Source organism: Molossus molossus, unplaced genomic scaffold, assembly GCF_014108415.1.
Source record: "Molossus molossus isolate mMolMol1 unplaced genomic scaffold, mMolMol1.p scaffold_m16_p_8, whole genome shotgun sequence".
NCBI classification, from domain to species: Eukaryota; Metazoa; Chordata; class Mammalia; order Chiroptera; family Molossidae; genus Molossus; species Molossus molossus.
The window spans coordinates 65069813-65086930 of NW_023425402.1; the positions used below are offsets into that span (position 1 = coordinate 65069813).

Here is a 17118-nt window from a genome sequence, read left to right on the forward strand (position 1 = left end):
GCCCCCCTGGCAATTTCTCTGTCCCCTAGCTTCTGTGCAAGATGGTGCAAGATCCTTGAGAACAGGGAGCTTTGTCTAAAAATTATGCCTCTGCCTCATTGAATGCCACCTTTGTCTGGGTTATTGCTAACATTATTGGAAAGCCTGCATCCTCTCAATTTTAGCACTTGGAAATTCAGTAAGGCCACCCTGAAGGTCATCCTAACAACAAACTACCTCAGTTCAACTGTTCCTGGCAGAAGGTGTTTCGGTGCAAACAGGTAACATTTGAAGACCATGGATAAAGTTTGGTAAGTGCTAACTGTAAACAATGGAATGGAAACTGAAAAAGGTGATCAATTGCAGAGACAAGGGTTTGGAATCTTATCATGATAATAGCCCTTTGGAAATGGGGTCACTATTCTGGGACCCTGGAATCTTTGTAAAAACAAAACAAGGTTTGCTTTGAGGGGTATGGAGAAGTTTCATCCAGTAAGAAAATTTATGAAACGCTGATTTGTCAAAATAAACTGCATTCTTCTTTGAATTTGGGATTGAAAATATGAATACATGGAATTGAAGGTTAAGAGAACTATGAGAACCTGCACTAAAGTCTACATGGCCTGCAGAGGTGGCGATCGCAGGGTGAAGGAAGGAGCTCTGGGACTTGGTTTCATCCCCAGCTCTTTCTTACCTTCTGTGCAGGCTCGAGGACCAGAGGCAGGCCGGTCTCTGTAGTTCTGTTTTCTTATCTTTAAAATGAAAGCATTAAATTTTATGACATATAATATAATTTCCAACTGTAAAATTCTGTTTCTAAGCTATTCCTATTTTAAGAGAGACCATTTCATTTTCATTCCTACACAACTTTAATTTTAGCTAAACTCCTGTCTAGAAATGGGTCCATAAAAAGATAAAAGTTTTCTCTCTCCCTCTCTCTATTTTTCTCTGTTATATACATTGAAAATGTCTGTTATCAATGCTTCTTGGTGTTGGGAAAGTGATTTTTACACCTTTTAACCTCTTGGATTTCTGAGAATAGGACATATGAAGAAAAGTTAATATAAGCTCATCAGCCCTGGCTGGTTTGGCTCAGTGGTTAGAGCATCAGCTCACAGACCAAAGGATCTTAGGGAGTTCAATTCCGGTCAAAGGCAGGTACCTGGGTTGCAGGTTCGATCCCCGCTGGGGATCAAACGGGGATCAACCAATCAATGTGTCTCTCTCACACTGATTCTCCCTCTCTCTCCCTCTCCCTCACTTCCTCCCTTTCACTCTCTAAAATCAATGGGAAACATATGCTCAGGTGAGAATTAAAAAAAAGAATTATAAAAAAATATAAGCTCATTAGAGGTAGACTGATTTAAATTGCTCTTTTGCCATGTTTTTTTTTTTGTAGATAGGCTTTAATAAATAACCTTGGAAAATCATTTAAAGAGATGAAACACTCTCATTGTTCTAGCTTCTTTGTGTAGATGATGACAAGGTTTTATAAATAGGGATGTTCAAAGAACTGTGTACATGAATGGCTTTGAATTCATCTTTCTAGTTTCAGTTCTCTTTTAACGTGTTTTGTAAACAGCGGAGACACAAGAATTCTCATTTAGGTTATGAGTCAAAACAAATGATCAGGTTACACCTGTTTGGCTTACACTACCTTGGAAACCACTGAACTCCATTTTCCTGAGTGTAAAGCACCAGCTCCCTCTCAGGGAAATAATATAATCAACTCATGATATTTTAAATCGAATGAGCAACCAACTGGATCTCTTCTTAATCTCCACATCTGTGTCAGGAGGTAAGTGTATTTTTCTTATGATAGGATTTATTTAAGAGGAAAATGGCATTTCTTGTCATTGGGTAATCATTTACTTCTTTCCTAAATGTTTCGGTGAGAGAAGTAATCCTAATTCTAAACCTAGACATACTGCTGTTCAGTTTTGTGCCGCATCACAGATGCCCTTTCTGGATAAGCAGCCTCTAGGCAATGCTGCCCATTTGGAATGTATTAGTGCCCTGAGGCTTCTGGAGGCTGTGGCCCTGTCGAACGCCTGGCCTGAGCAGTGTGAGTGGACGTGAATGAGTGGGAGGATGTGGGCAAAGGGGACCAGTGCAGGACCTTTCGGTGGCCCTCTGTGTGACTTGAGGAGAACCTTTGCACTGTTCCTAAGGGGTGATCCTGCAAAAATGACAATGCCTTTGTTCGTACAGGAAATTAAAATACCAGGCAAGTGGTACATGCGTACATGTGTCAGCCTGTATGGGCACATCCTACTCAGCATTGCTCATGGAAACCTCCGTGTTGACAATTATTATTATTTTCTAGCATACTGTTATTTACATGCATAAAACTTAAAATTAGATGTAAAATGATTTTACACCTACAAGCTAATCCTTAGACTTACAGTTCTTATGCAACTAGATTTACAAAAGAACATCACAAAACCAATAAACTGAAAAGTAATTATATTTAGTGGACAAAAGATGTTGTTTTGCTGAAATTAAATCACTACTCCTGAAGAGAATAAGGTCCTGACTGAGAAGCAGGCCCAGGTTCTGTGAGTTGGCCCCGCCTGACCCGCCGCGGGCTGGGTGACGGCTCGTTCTTCCACAACTCGTCTCCACGCGAACGACCACAGCTTCAGCCACGCTGCACCCTCAGCAGGGCTTCCCTTGACTTTCTCTCCAGCACAACCCACCATGAGTTGTTCCTCATTAGCCCAGACAATTAAAGTTCTGTAACTTGGTTCCAATAGGATTTTAAATATGATGTTAAGATAAGAGGACAGCCAACGTTTTCTGCAAAAGGTGAGATAGTAAATATTTTATGCGTGAAGGGCCATGTGTACCATCTCTGTTGAAACTACTCAACTCTAAGATTTTAACATGAAAGCAGCTGTAGACAATAAGAAACGAATGGGTGCGGCTGTTTCCCAAAACATAACCCTGTATTTACAAAACAGGTAGTAAATTGAATTTGGCCTGAAGGCTGTGTAGTTTGCCAAATTCATTTGGGATTTTTTTTTTTTATCCTCACCCGAGGACATTTTTCCTTTTTTTGTTCAGATAGAGTGGGAAAGAGAGAGAGAGAGAAAAACATCGACGTGAAAAGGGCACATCGAGTGGCTGCCACCCGCACGACCCAACCAGGGCCGGGGACAAACTGCAACCTAAGTACGTGCCCTTAGCGGGAACCGAACCCGGGCCTCTCTGGACTGCAGGCCAACGCTCTAACCGCTGAGCCAAACCGGCCAGGGCTGATTTGGGATTTTTAATAAAATTATTAAATAGTTGAATCGCCCTGGCTGGTTTGGCTCAGCTGTGAGAGCATTGGCCTGTGGTCCAGAGAGACCCAGGTTCGGTTCCCGCTAAGGGCACATACTTAGGTTGCAATTTGTCCCCAACCCTGGTTAGGTTGTGCAGGTGGCAGCCACTGGATGTGTCCCTTTCACGTTGCTGTTTCTTTCTCTCTCTCTCTCTCTCTCTCTCTCTCTCTCTCTCTCTCTCTCTCCTCCTACTCTATCTGAACAAGAAATGAAAAAATGTCCTCAGGTGAGGATTAAAAAAAACCCTAAAAAAATAAAAAATAAACAGTTGAATCAGCATTGATGTCAATAATGAAAACTACTGTTGCTATAAGTTCAACATTTGAAATATTTGAGTAAATAGGAATGAATGGATATTTTCTAACCATCAATATTAATAATAGCTATGACAGCCAAGTGATATGAAAACTACTTTAATTTTTCATTTTTTAGCTGAATTTCTTAGTGTGGTCAGTGAGAAGAGTTAAGGCTCTTGAACAATTTATTCTATAGCAAAGAGCAAGGAAGTTTGAGCTAACAAATATTTATTAAACAGCTATTTTATGCTAAGCACTTTGGTGGATACAAAACAGTAGAAAATATGATCTTCAACTCCAAGGAACATACAAGGTTCTTTGGGGAGAAACAATCTATATAAGACTAGTAAAGATGCTATATTATCAAGTGCTAAAATATGTGCTAAGGTTTAGGAGTTATGGAATCTACAGAGAGAAAAGTCACAACTTGGAAGGTTCTGAAGAGCAGGCAAGGTAGAAGGAAGGAAGGGGCAATGTGAGCAAGTGTGCAAAGATGAGAACCACCTGTGGGCTTGCAATGGGAGACATGGGTAGCTGGAGTGGGAGGATGAATCATCTGACCAAAGTGGGTATTGGTGCATGTTGGTAGACAAGACGTTTGGGGACATGGTCTGGATCACAAGTCCAGCTAGGAGCTAGAGGAAGCAGGGACCTCAGAACAGAAATGCTGAGTTTAGTGGGGAAAGAAGTGAGACTGGGTATAAGGAGAAGAATGGATGAGGTTCCCAAGTGTTTCTGAGGAAGTTTCTAAGATCTAGAGAGGCTGTGTTCCCATTCATTAACGGATTTTGCACGGTTATTTAGGCAGTGGGTATGCAATCATGGACAATCAAGGTACTTGCTTAGATTGCCAGATAAAATATACGTAGATGGCCCAGTAAAATTTTAATTTTCTTTCTTTCTGTTTTTTCCTTCCTCAGCACTAATAAATTTTAATTTTTGATAGACAATGAATACCTGTATAAGTAATCTCCAATATTGGATGGCACACTTATACTAGAATATTATTCATTGTTTATTTGAAATTAATATTTAACTGATATCCTGCATTTTTTTTTATTCTTACCTGAGGACATTTTTCCATTTTTTTGTTCAGATAAAGTGGGAGGGAAAGAGGGGAAGAGAGAGAGAGAGAGAAACATCAGCGTGAAAGGGACACATTGAGTGGTCACCACCTGCATGACCCAACCAGGACCAGGGACAAACTGCAACTGAGGTACATGCCCTTAGCAGGAACCAAACCCGGGTCCCTCTGGACCACAGGTCGATGCTCTAACTGCTGAGCAAAACCGGCCAGGGCTGATATCCTGCATTTTTATTTGCTCAATCTGGCAACCCTAGTCTCTTCTCTCATAAAGCACAGTCTATACAGATATTGATCATATAAATATGTGATTATAGCCCTGCCAGTGTGGATCGGTGGTTGAGCATTGACCCATGCACCAAGAGGTCACTGGTTTGATTCCTGGTCAGGGCACATGCCCAGGTTGTGGGCCAAATCCCCAGTGGGGGGCATGCAAGAAGTGGACAGTCGATGTTCTCTCTCTTCAATGTTTCTCTTTCTCTCCCTTCCTCTCTCTAAAAAATCAATAAAGAAAAAATAATATGTGATTATAAGTTATAAGTGTCATGAAGGGAAAAAGGCCAATATTATAAACAAAAATACCGAAGAAGACTGAAGTTAGATTGGCAGGGTCAGGGAAAGCCTCTCTGATTCAGGTGAAGGAACAAGAGCATTGCATGTTGGAGGAACACAGCGGATGTAGGGTCTAGAGAAGGAAGTGAAAGAAGAGGAGCATGCCTGGAATTCAGTGTACCTTGGACATGTGCGAGATGAGGTTGGACAGACAGGCAAGGGCACCACTCTGCAGGGCTTTGTTGTTCAGGGAAGTATTTAACAATTTTCTTTCCACCTTAAATGCAATGGGAAGCCATGTTAGGGTTTTAAGCAGAGAAATGAGATGGAATAATCTCCACTTTAAATGTTAATCTGGTTATGAAATGAAGATGAGTTGGAAGAGGCCAAGAATGAGAAAAGGGGAGGCAGATAAGAAGTTATTATGATTTACCAGGCAGGAGATGATGGTGGCTTGGATTAGGGTGGTGGCAGTTCAAATGAAAAGGGTGAGAAGTTTTTGGATACATATTAAAGGTAGAAACTTTGAAATTGAATTGGATGTGGAGCTTGGGGCAGAGAGAAAGTGAAGAACAACTTCCACCTTTCTGGTTTCAACACCTGGATGGATGCAAACACCATTTGCTGAGGTAGAGAACACTGGAGGAGAAGCAGTGTTTTGGGGGGTGGTAGAAAGTAAAGTAGCAATAGCAAGGGTTCATTTATGGGCATTTTAAATTTATGAGACGACAGCCTAGTACAGATGCCAAGGAAGCTGGAGCTCAGAGATGAGAGGTCTGGACTGGAAATAATATAACTTGGGGAGTCATTGACAAGTACGTAGAAGCAAGAAAGATTAAAAACTATTCAGCACATGATTTTTCTACATGGTAACCTGATATATATTAAGTGGTTTGATTTGTAAACATTTATTCTATAAAAAGCTATGTTTAACTGTTACAAACACATACACACATAAAACAGTGATAGCCCTGATTTCTTAGTGTTTTGTTTGTGTCAAGTTTATTTTCTTCAAATCTAATTTTGTATATTCTTTTTGTAAAAAAAATTATGAGCAACACAGAAAGAAAATTATAAGAAAATAAAATTAAAAATTGAACTGCCATTTGACTTCTTGTCAAATATATCCTAAGAAGTCTGAAACACCAATCAGAAAGAATATATGCACCCCTATGTTCATAGCAGCACTATTTACAGTTGCTAAGATCTGGAAACAGCCCAAATAGATGAGTGGATAAAAAGCTGTGGTACACATGCACAATGGAATACTATGCAGCTGTGAAAAAGAAAGATCTTTTATCCTTTGAGACGACATGGAGGGACCTGGAGAGTATTATGCTAAGCAAAATAAGCCAATCAGAGAAAGACAAGTATCACATGATCTTACTTATTTATGGAATATAATGAACAAAATAAGGTGATGAATAAAATAGACCCAGAGATATAGAAGTAAGGTTCAGACTGACAAACTTCAGAGGAGGGGTTTGGGGGGGGTGAGATAAACTAAAGAACTTATACATATAAGCATAACCAAAGGACATAGACAACAATGCTGGCGGGGGGTAGGGGGTGGTGGGGAGAAATGGGAGGAGGGTGTCAATGGCAGAAAAAGGAGAAACATCTTTAACAAAAAAAATTAATTAAATTAAAAAATAAATAAATAAACTTTTTCATTGATAAATATTATCAATATTATTTCATTTTCTCTCTTTTTGTCCTTATTTCTATTCCCTATATAAACAATTCTCCATCAATGTTCAGATTATTTGAACTACTGTTGTTCCCTTATATTCTAAATCGGCATTCTTCCATCCACAATTTTGTAAAAATATATATAACACAAAGTTTACAATTTTAATCATTTTAAGTGTACAATTCAGTGGCATTAATTACAGTATTGCGTAACGATCATTACTATTTCCAAAACTTTTTTCAACCGCACACATAAACTCTGTAACCATTAAGCAGTAACCCCCCATTTTTAATTCCTTCCAGTCCCTGGTAATGTCTAATCTATTTCCTACCTATAAATTTGCTAGATACTTCATATAAGTGGAATCAAACAATATCCTTTTGTGTCTTATTCACTTACCACATATCTTCAAGGTTCATTCTTGCTGTAGCATGTAGCAGTACTTCCTTCCTCTTTCTGATTGAATGATTTTGTTTATCCATTCATCTGCTGATCTAACTTGAGTTGTTTCCATTTGTTGGCTATTGAAAATAACGCTATAATGAACATTAGCATACAAACGTCTCTTTGATTCCCTGTTTTCAATTTTTTTTTTTTTTTTTTTTTTTTATATATCTAGAAGTGGAATTGCTGGGTCATATGGTAATTCTATGTTTAGTTTTTTGAGGAACTGCCAAACCGTTTTTCACAGTGGCTGCACCATTTTGCATTCCCACTGACTTTGTACAAGTTGCATTCCCAACATCCTTGCCAATACTTGGTAGTTGACTTTTAAAGTATACTCATCCTAGTAAGTGTGAGGTGGTGACTCATTGTGGTTTGCATTTGCAATTCCCTAAGGACTAATGAATGATGTTGCGATCTTTTGGTGTGTGAACTGGCCATTTGTGTATCTTCTTTGGAGAAATGTTTATTCAAGCTTTTGCCCATTTTTAAATTGAGTTGTCTTTTGTTGTTGAGTTTTAGAAGTTTTTAAATATATTTTGAATATTAAGCCCTTACCTACAAATATTTTTTACTCATTTTGTAGGCTGCTGTTTTTACTTTCCTGATAATGTTCTTTGATGAACAAAAGTTTTTAATTTTGATGAAGTCCAATTTATCTACTTTTTTTTCTTTTGTTCCTCATGCTTTTGGTGTCATATCTAAGAATCCATTACTAAATCCAAGGTCATAACGATTTACCACTATGTATTTTTTGAAAAGTTTTATGGTTTTAGATCTTATATTTAGGTTATTGATCAATTTTGAGTTCATTTTTCTTAATGGTGAGGTAGGAATTCAACTTTACTCTTTTGCATGTGAAATCTGGTTGTCCCAGCACCTTCTTCTCACCCCTACTTTTAATTTGCATCAAATGTTTGGGGGAATTTTGCAACATTCCAAAATTATTCCTGATATTGAGATTATTGAATATTTAATTTCTAAAAGTGTTTGATTAACTGAATTTTCCAGTAAACTGCTACTTCTGAAGAAAAAGGAGAAAATCATAGAATTGCTTCATTAGAATTAGTAAGTGGAAACTCTTTAAAAATTGTGAGTAACCCTTGGTGATATAATAAAAGGGATTACTTAAAGATCTTTATTAAAATAAGGTGACAATCTGTATTAAAATATTTTTTTAAAGTGAGCTAATGACTTCACTTTTTTCAAATGGTTTAAAGGCTTTCAAATGGAGATTCGTGTTTTCCACTTTCAAGGATTAAGAGCTAGAGAGAAAATAGATTTACCTTGCAATTGAAAAGACTTTACCTTGACATCAAGAAAGGTTTTAATGACAAATAAGAATAATTGTAATGCTTACAGAGCACCTACCATGTGTCAGACTCTGTTTTGAGCCCCATGAGGTGGGTACTATTATCACAGATGATCTTGGACTTGAATCCAAGGAGTCCAGCGCTGTGCCCAGGCTCATCCACTATGCTAAACCAGCTCTGTTAAAAGTGAACTAACATTAGGACACCCCTCCCTCCTGAGAAAAACCATTGCCTCTCCATCAGCAGAGAATTTCAAAATAGGTTGGATATTTATCAATCAAATGAAACTCATAGTCCTGACACACTTGATGATGTTGGTCTTTGGATTCTATTCAAATACCACTCACTTTTTTACTGCTTTTCTTTTAGCAAAGTTGTCTGTATCCACTCTTACTTCCCTCCCTTCCCTAAAATGTCCAACAGAGTACTTTCAAATGTTTTGTAACATTACATAAATATACGCTTGAGCAATATGGGCAAATGCCCAATGACATGTCATAGGGAAACATAATACCTTTTTATTCCTTTATAATCTTTGGGGCTTTGTTTTAATAATTCATGGAGACATTAACCTTTCAGGTGGATTTGAGAATCTTTTTTATTTAATGCAATTTTGTTTGTGTTCTGAGCTCAAGGACATTGGAGTATTTATTCCCTACTGAATACAGCATGTGTACATGTATCTTTGTTTTCTCTGAAAACAGCTCTTACCTTCATACATCTCCTCAGGGCTCTAGTGTATGGGCCTGCTACATATTGTTCCCTGGGTGAGAGATAATGTGATGTGCTCCAACAGGTGTGCTGTTATAAAAATGACCAAATTTCCTTAACCCCTTGGTTCTCTTAACAGCATCATTTCCCTGATACTCTTCTGGCTGAGTCTATGAAGAAAACAAGATGTGACTATTTCTGTAATAGGAAACAGGACATGAAATGGCAAGGTTTTCACCTAAAACATCACAAAGTATATTAGTAGCAGACCTAGAGCTCCAACCCACATCTTCTGATTATAGTAGAAAGTTAAGAGGTTTCAAGTGCAGAGATTTTGCCTGATTTCTCCAGAGTACATTTGGAAATGTCTGGAGACATCTTTGGTTATCACAAACCGGGGTGGGAGGTGGTGATGCAGGCATTTAGCTGGTAGAGGCCAGGAATGCTGCTAAATACCCTACAATGCACAGCACAGCTGCAACAAAGAATTATTCAGCCACTGTTGAGAAATTCTTTTTTAAAACAATGAAACACCAATTAGAAAAAATATATGTACCCCTATGTTCATAGCAGCACTATTTACAATTGCTAAGATCTGGAAACAGCTCAAGTGTCCATCAATAGATGAGTGGACAAAAAAGCGGTGGTACATACACACAATGGAATACTATGCAGCTGTGAGAAAAAAAGATCTATCTTTTGAGACGACATGGAAGGACCTGGAGAGTATTATGCTAAGCGAAATAAGCCAATCAGAGAAAGACAAATACCACATCATCTCATTTATTTGTGGAATGTAATGAACAAAATAAGCTGATGAACAAAATAGACTCAGACATAGTATTAGGGTACAGACTGACAAACCTCAGAAGAGGGGGAAGGAAAGAAATAAACCACAGAATTTATATGCATGTATGTGTAACCAATGGACATAGACAAGAATGCTGGGGGTGGGGGGAGGTAGTGGCAGGATTGAGAGGAGGGTGTCAATGGGGGAAAAAGAAACATCTGTAACAAATATATATGTATAATGAAAATTACTTTGTGAGGTATGTGATTGGCCACTGTATTCTATACCTGAAACCAATGTGGAATAAAGCTGAAGGTGGACTGTGGTTAAAAAAACAAAATAAAACAAAAATTGCATTGCGGTCTGTCACTTTTACCAAACCTTCATTTCTTCCTTCCCTGGGGTCAGACTTACATCACGATCTGATGGTTTTCTAAGCCTCCCCAGGCTTCCTCCCTGTTTTCTTTCACAGGCATTTACCCTAATAAATTTCTTTCCCATTTAACCAAAAATAAGATAGAATAAAAATAGAGTAATGCAAATTGGATTTGAATCCTGCTCTGCACCTTACTTTGTGACTTTGGGAAAATGGCATTTTTCAGAGTCTGCCTTCTCATCTGAAAAACAAAACAAAAACACCACCACAATAAACAAACAAACCCAAACGAACAAACCCCCACTTTCTAGGGTGGTTGTGAGAGACCAACTCAAAAGCACTGAACAGAGAGCACTGAGCATGTGATGGGCCCAACAAACAAAAACCAGGGGCCAACCCACGAAGTTCAATTATAAACAAGACAGAAGCAGAGAGTTCCAGAAAGATAATGTCACTGAAATGAAAAAGAAGGTTCCCCAGCTTTTTATCATATTTTCCAGGGGAAAAAAGCAAAAGAGATGGAGAGAAGCACAGGAGAACGAAGCAGCATCGAGTATGTAGTGGGAGGACAAGGGAAGAGATGATGAAACTGGGAGGGCTATATCAGTCAGAACCATTTCAGCAGTGCCTTAGAGATAAAGTTGAGAGACAATTGGAAGGAATCAGAAGAACATGGTGAGCAATTATGAATGGGTCATAAGAGGAGTCCAGAATAAATGTGATATTTCAAACTTGAATGCTTGAGTGTTGGTGATGACAGTAAAGTAGATAAGGAAATCAAAGGTCAGGGAAAATGGACAGATCAAGAATGGGATGTAGAGCTGGAATGGTCATTTTGAGGCAAGAGGAGACTACCTCTCCCTCCAAATTGGGTAAAGAAGGTAACTTAGGCATGGATGTAAGTAGGACTGGAGAGATGAGGGAGCATGAGTTTGAGAATGTTGATATTGCAGAACCTCACTTTTCACTATCAAATTGTAGGCAAGCTCAATTGCTAGTATGGGATACAGAACATAATGGGAGGTAGGGGTGGAGAATAAGGATTAGGGAGACACTGACAAATTAGGGAAAGTGAATAGAGACTATAACTTCAAGAAGCTGGCATGTGAGGGATATCTCAAGGTACCAAGGTAACCTTGATATTTATATCCAATTCTTTCTAGATTAACAGTAGAACCCATTCATCCTGAGAAAAGCAATAAACTAAAAGGATTTGTTTGAAAGTAGGGTAGTGTGTAGGGGTGACCAACCAAATTCCCAATAGAACTGGATATGGGATCAAGAATATCTGTGGGCCAATTGTATCATCTCTTTGTATAAAAGTGAGCATATCCTATGGGATTCTTAGAGAGCCCTCAACATCCAGAATTGCAATAATGCAGAAATTTATCTCCTGCAATCCCATAATCAAATAAGACAATAGGAATAAATGACCAATGGAATAGAAATAAATCAATCATGATGAAATTGTTTTCTTTTGCAGAATCTTGCCTTCTTCTGAGCTTAAGCCATGAGTTGGATGTTCCTCAGAGACTTAAGTGGAGTAAATAAATACTCAACTGGGATTGGGCGGATCTGGCTGGCTGTTGTGTTCATCTTCCGTTTGCTGGTCTACATGGTGGCAGCAGAGCACGTGTGGAAAGATGAGCAGAAAGAGTTTGAGTGCAACATTAGACAGCCTGGTTGTGAAAATGTGTGTTTTGACTACTTCTTTCCCATCTCCCAGGTCAGAGTTTGGGCCTTACAACTGATTATGGTCTCTATGCCTTCACTTCTGATGGTTCTACATGTAGCCTATCATGAGGGTAGAGAGAAAAGGCACAGAAAGAAACTATTTGTTAGCTTAGGTACAATGGATAGGGGTCTGTGGTACACTTACCTCATTAGCCTCATTGTTAAAATTGGTTTTGAAATTGGCTTCCTGGTTTTATTTTACAAGCTATATGGTGGCTTTCGTGTTCCTTACCCTATGAAATGTGCCTTGAAGCCTTGCCCCAACACTGTGGACTGCTTCATGTCCAAACTCACTGAGAAAACCATCTTCATCCTCCTCATGGTGATTACCTCATGTCTGTGTATTGTGTTGAATTTCATTGAACTGAGCTTTTTGGTTCTCAAGTGCCTTCTTAAGTGCTGTCTCCAAAAATACTCTAAAAGACTCAAGTTCTCAGTGTGAGTGCCCCAACCTCAGATATGCTGAATGTGGTGAGGTAGGGGCCCCTCCGCTACTCCAGAATCACCATTCAGCCTCTGCCATATGCACACCCCAGTGAAGTGAAACAAAGAAAACCTGCATGCTTCCTAAGCAAGACCTAGGCTAGATTGGAAAACAAAGGGTGTGTCAGCCTTCATGTAATTTGGGAGGGATTAAAATTTTTTTCAATATGTGCTCAATCATGTACGCTAGACAGAGGTCTCATTGTTTTGTTGCAGGGTTTATGTGGGTACGTGAATTGTGTTTGAATAGTTAATTGCAAATTAATCTTTAGAATCTAACAGCATCCTTCTAAGTGCTTGGATCTGTCAAGTGGAAAATATAAGAAGTGACACTTTTGACAAATGTGATGGTCTCAAGATGCAACTGAGGCACTGGCAATCTTTCCAAAGCAGCAGCCACGGCTCCACTCACACAGCCCTACCCAATCTTTGCAGAGAAAGACTGGGGAGGGTGGGGTAGCAACTAATAAGGGTGCACAAAGTGTATTCAGTGAGAAGGCCCAGCCAGGGGAAAAGACCACAGAGCCCACAACTCTGCAGTTTAGGTGTCCCTGGACATCTGAAAGGGTCACTCTAGAGTCATGATGTAAAGCAGGTCCCACAGAAAAAACAGCACATTGATAGGGATTGGGGGGAGGACCCAGAAAAAGAATATGCCCGTTTGATTGAGCACTTCTCTTTAACCACAGAACTTGAAATTACTTTTAAATTTCCATATTATTGGCCTTTTATAATTAGGAATTCACAATGTATCATTCAATGTCACAATTTGCCTGCAACTTACTAGTATATTTCCCCTCCCTCTAGAATAGAAAAGTGTGTACTATGTTGTTACTTTCCTATTTTAAAAAAAGTCAGATATATTCTCTTCGGATTTAATATTCTAACATGTGTACATTTCTCCGGAATAAAAATGGCTTTGCATGTAATCTGACTGTCATTGATATATTTACTTGGCTTCACTGAGAATGAGTATTCTGTAAAATAAACTTGTTCTGACCATTTTAGAACAGGATTTACAACCCTGCTTGGTAAAGATAGTCCGGAAGTCATTTTTCTCCACTGGGAATTAATTTTTAAACCAAAAGTGCCTAAAAATGTGTGTCATGTCTTCCATGCATAATGAAGATTGTGTTATGTAGTGTCCAGACCGTGTCACCAAGAGTGATCATAATCTGTCCTAAAGACTGTGTCCATGACAACAGGGAGGAAGGTGAACTTTGATTTTACCCTTCCTTCTGTTTATAGCCCAGATGACTGCTGGACTCGTGCTCACATCCATGTACTCTACCATTTTACATGAAGACATTTTGCCTTCACAAATGCAGATAACCATCAAAGGACTTAAAGGAATATATGTATCTATTTTTGACAGCGATAGGTAAAGAGGTTTAAGGTTTCTGAAGCCCTGATCATGAATAAAATCTAGAATTCGGTTTTTAGTGCACAGAACTGGAATGGAGACAAGGAAATATTTCAGTATGAGGATGAGACTGCTGACAGAAATGTTCTTGGGAAGCTCAGCCTCTTCACATCAGTTGTAACAAGATCTGCTCAAGTGAAGACTGGATATGTACATTCCTTGCTTTCTCATTTTGCACAGAGAGGAGAGAGAAAGGTAATGGGAGCAAGGGCTGTGAATGAAGTTGTTCAGATAGAAAGGGGAATAGTTTCTCCTTTAAGCTTAATTTACAAAATGAGTTTCTTATAAGAACATTCTGGAGGCTGTCTTGGCATCACTGAAAACCCAGAGTATTTAAAAGAAAATTGGCAATTACATTTTGCCATCTTTATTCTGTTGTTGTTGTTTTTTTTTTTTCATCCTCACCCGAGGACATTTTTCCATTTTTTGTTCAGATAGAGCGGGAGGGAGAGAGAGGAAGAGAGAGAGAAACATCGATGTGAAGGGACACATCGAGTGGCTGCCACCTGCACGACCAACCAGGGCCGGGGACAAACTGCAACCGAGGTACATGCCCTTAGCGGGAACCGAACCTGGGTCTCTCTGTACCACAGGCCAACGCTCCAACCGCTGAGCCAAACCGGCCAGGGCTTTATTCTGTTTCTTATTAACAAATTAATATTTATTGAGCAATGCTCAATATAACTCAGACACTGTGTTATGCACCTTTAGAGATATGTGATTCTTAAGAAAATTTCCACTTTCATTACAGAGCATGGAGGTGAAGACAGAGTGGAATACTTTACACCTGTACCCTGTATTTACTTGGTTGTCTCGCTTGACCTCCTTACATCTTTCTGGAGCTCAGAAAGTAGACAGCAACCTTAGAGATGAAGAAGTGAGACCCACAAAGTCAGTCACTTTTTTCAGGAACATACATGCAGTAAAAGCATAGTTAACAACCAACCATTGGTCTTCCTTAAACCACTTTCTCACTACATCAGGCTTCCCCAATCACTAAACAGATGTCTTCTGTTTGTTATTTTGACTCCCTAGCATTTGTCCCCCAAATCTTTCTGGTTACAGACTCTGCCCCTGGCCACAGGACTTCCTCTAATTGGAGTTGGAGTGAAAATTTTTTTCAAGTGCTTGTGCAAAAGAATACCCAGGGCTGCAAGTGGTTATAATTCCAGTCTTCTGAGGAAATTAGGCCAATTTCCTTTAGGACAGACAGATTGCAAAGATCAGAGGGGAAGGGGAAAAGTTAAAACAAATGACAATGTTCCAATTCCTCAATCATGCTGTCCGACATGCCTGCCCTTTGTGCAGTTTAGTTACATTGCCTCGTCCTTGCTTCAGCTGGTTTAAATTGGGTTTCTGTGTCCTGGCAACTGAGAATCGTAATAAAACCATGTCAATCATACGTTTCTTTCCTGTATAATAGAAAACAGAGGTAGGACACCTCTCTTGTACTTAGCCTTTCCTTCTTTGGCATCCAGCATACTAACTTTTACACGCCCGTGCTTATAGAATGTGTAAACAGGAGGAGAGATGTGGATGGATCTCAACATTGTTACAGTGAGAGGGAGAGCCAAACGTTTCCTTTATAAATCAGTTGTTTCACATGCTACTTTTTGTTCTTAAAATTTTAACAAAGAAAAATAAACAATTAAAAAGCCTGAGGTGCCCCCTCTTCTTTCTCTAGTCATACCCATCACATACATGTGGCACTTTCCTTAAACAATGATGCTCATTCACCCCTAGGTTGCACTTATCTCGCATACTTAATGCTGTATAACGCACAAAAGAGAAGGGGTTTCACAGCTCTGGAAAAAAAACAACAACAAAAAAACAAAACAAACTAGTGAGGAAAGAAAGCAGCAAGGGAGGCAAAAAATGCCAACATTCAATTGAATTTTAGGACAAAAGCCCAAGGGAGGAGTGCAAGAGATCTACCAGAAACACTTTAATATAAACCTGTTTTGTTTTGTTTTTCCCCTCCAAAGCCAATCTTCCTCTAGCTGGGAAAGACACTGGCAATTATGGGAAGTTCTGAGAATTTTCCACAGACCTGTCAGAGAGTCTAATAAGCAACTCTCCTATTCTGAGATCATGAATATGATCTTTAAAACTTTTTTTTTTTTTTAATCCTCACCCGAGGACATTTTTGCATTTATCTTCAGATGGACCGGGAAGGAGAGGGGGTATGGGAGAGAGAGAAACATTGATGTGAGAGAGACACATTGACGGGTTGCCACCCACACGACCCCAACCGGGCCGGAGACAAACTGCAACCGAGGTATGTGCCGTTAGTGGGAACTGAACCTAGGACTCTCTGGTCTGCGGGCCAATGCTCTAACTGTTGAACCAAACTGGTCAGGGCGAAAATGATCTTGTAAAATACTATATTGTGCCCTGGCCAGTTTGGCTCAGCAGTTAGAACGTCGGCTCGCAGACCAAAGAGTCACAGGTTCCATTCCAGTTGAGGGCACATACCTCAGTTTTGGTTCATTCCTGGTTCTGGTCAGGGTTGTGTGGGAGGCAACCAAACGATGTGTCTCTCTCACATTGATGGACCCCCAACTCTGTTTGAAAGTAAATGGAAAAAATATCCTCTTGGGTGAGGATTAAAAAAAAAAACAAACCCAAACTATAATATACCCATATATCCTGTCTGAAAGCAAAGTGAAATGAGTTCTGGATGTTACCCAAATAAGTCAACAGTCCCATCTACTTAAAGGTGAAGTACTGAATTCTTTGCCAGCTATGGAAATTTAATTTTCTATTAAAAAAAAAAAAAATGTTGTTCAGAGAAAAGTAATATATGTAATTTGTTAATTTTTTGGCATAAATGTCCCCTATCAGAGTAGAGATACACAGAATGGCATGGAATTGCAGATGATCCTACTTTGCAGAATAATAGCAAGTTGAAGTG

The 17118-nt window shown here is 39.2% G+C and overlaps 1 protein-coding gene across 1 annotated transcript; it reads left to right on the forward strand.

Moving 5' to 3' along the window:
- The first annotated feature begins 1682 nt into the window (after positions 1-1682).
- On the forward strand, positions 1683-12852 carry GJB7 (gap junction protein beta 7). Its single transcript, XM_036249258.1, has 2 exons — positions 1683-1777; positions 12048-12852. The coding sequence occupies exon 2, from the start codon at positions 12075-12077 to the stop codon at positions 12738-12740; it is 666 nt and encodes a 221-aa protein (XP_036105151.1). The 5' UTR covers positions 1683-1777; positions 12048-12074; the 3' UTR covers positions 12741-12852.
- The last annotated feature ends 4266 nt before the right edge of the window (positions 12853-17118 follow it).

What these genes read in the sequence shown, in the direction of transcription:
- GJB7 (XM_036249258.1), top strand. Translation starts at nt 12,075, where the DNA reads ATGAGTTGGATGTTCCTCAGAGACTTAAGTGGAGTAAATAAATACTCA.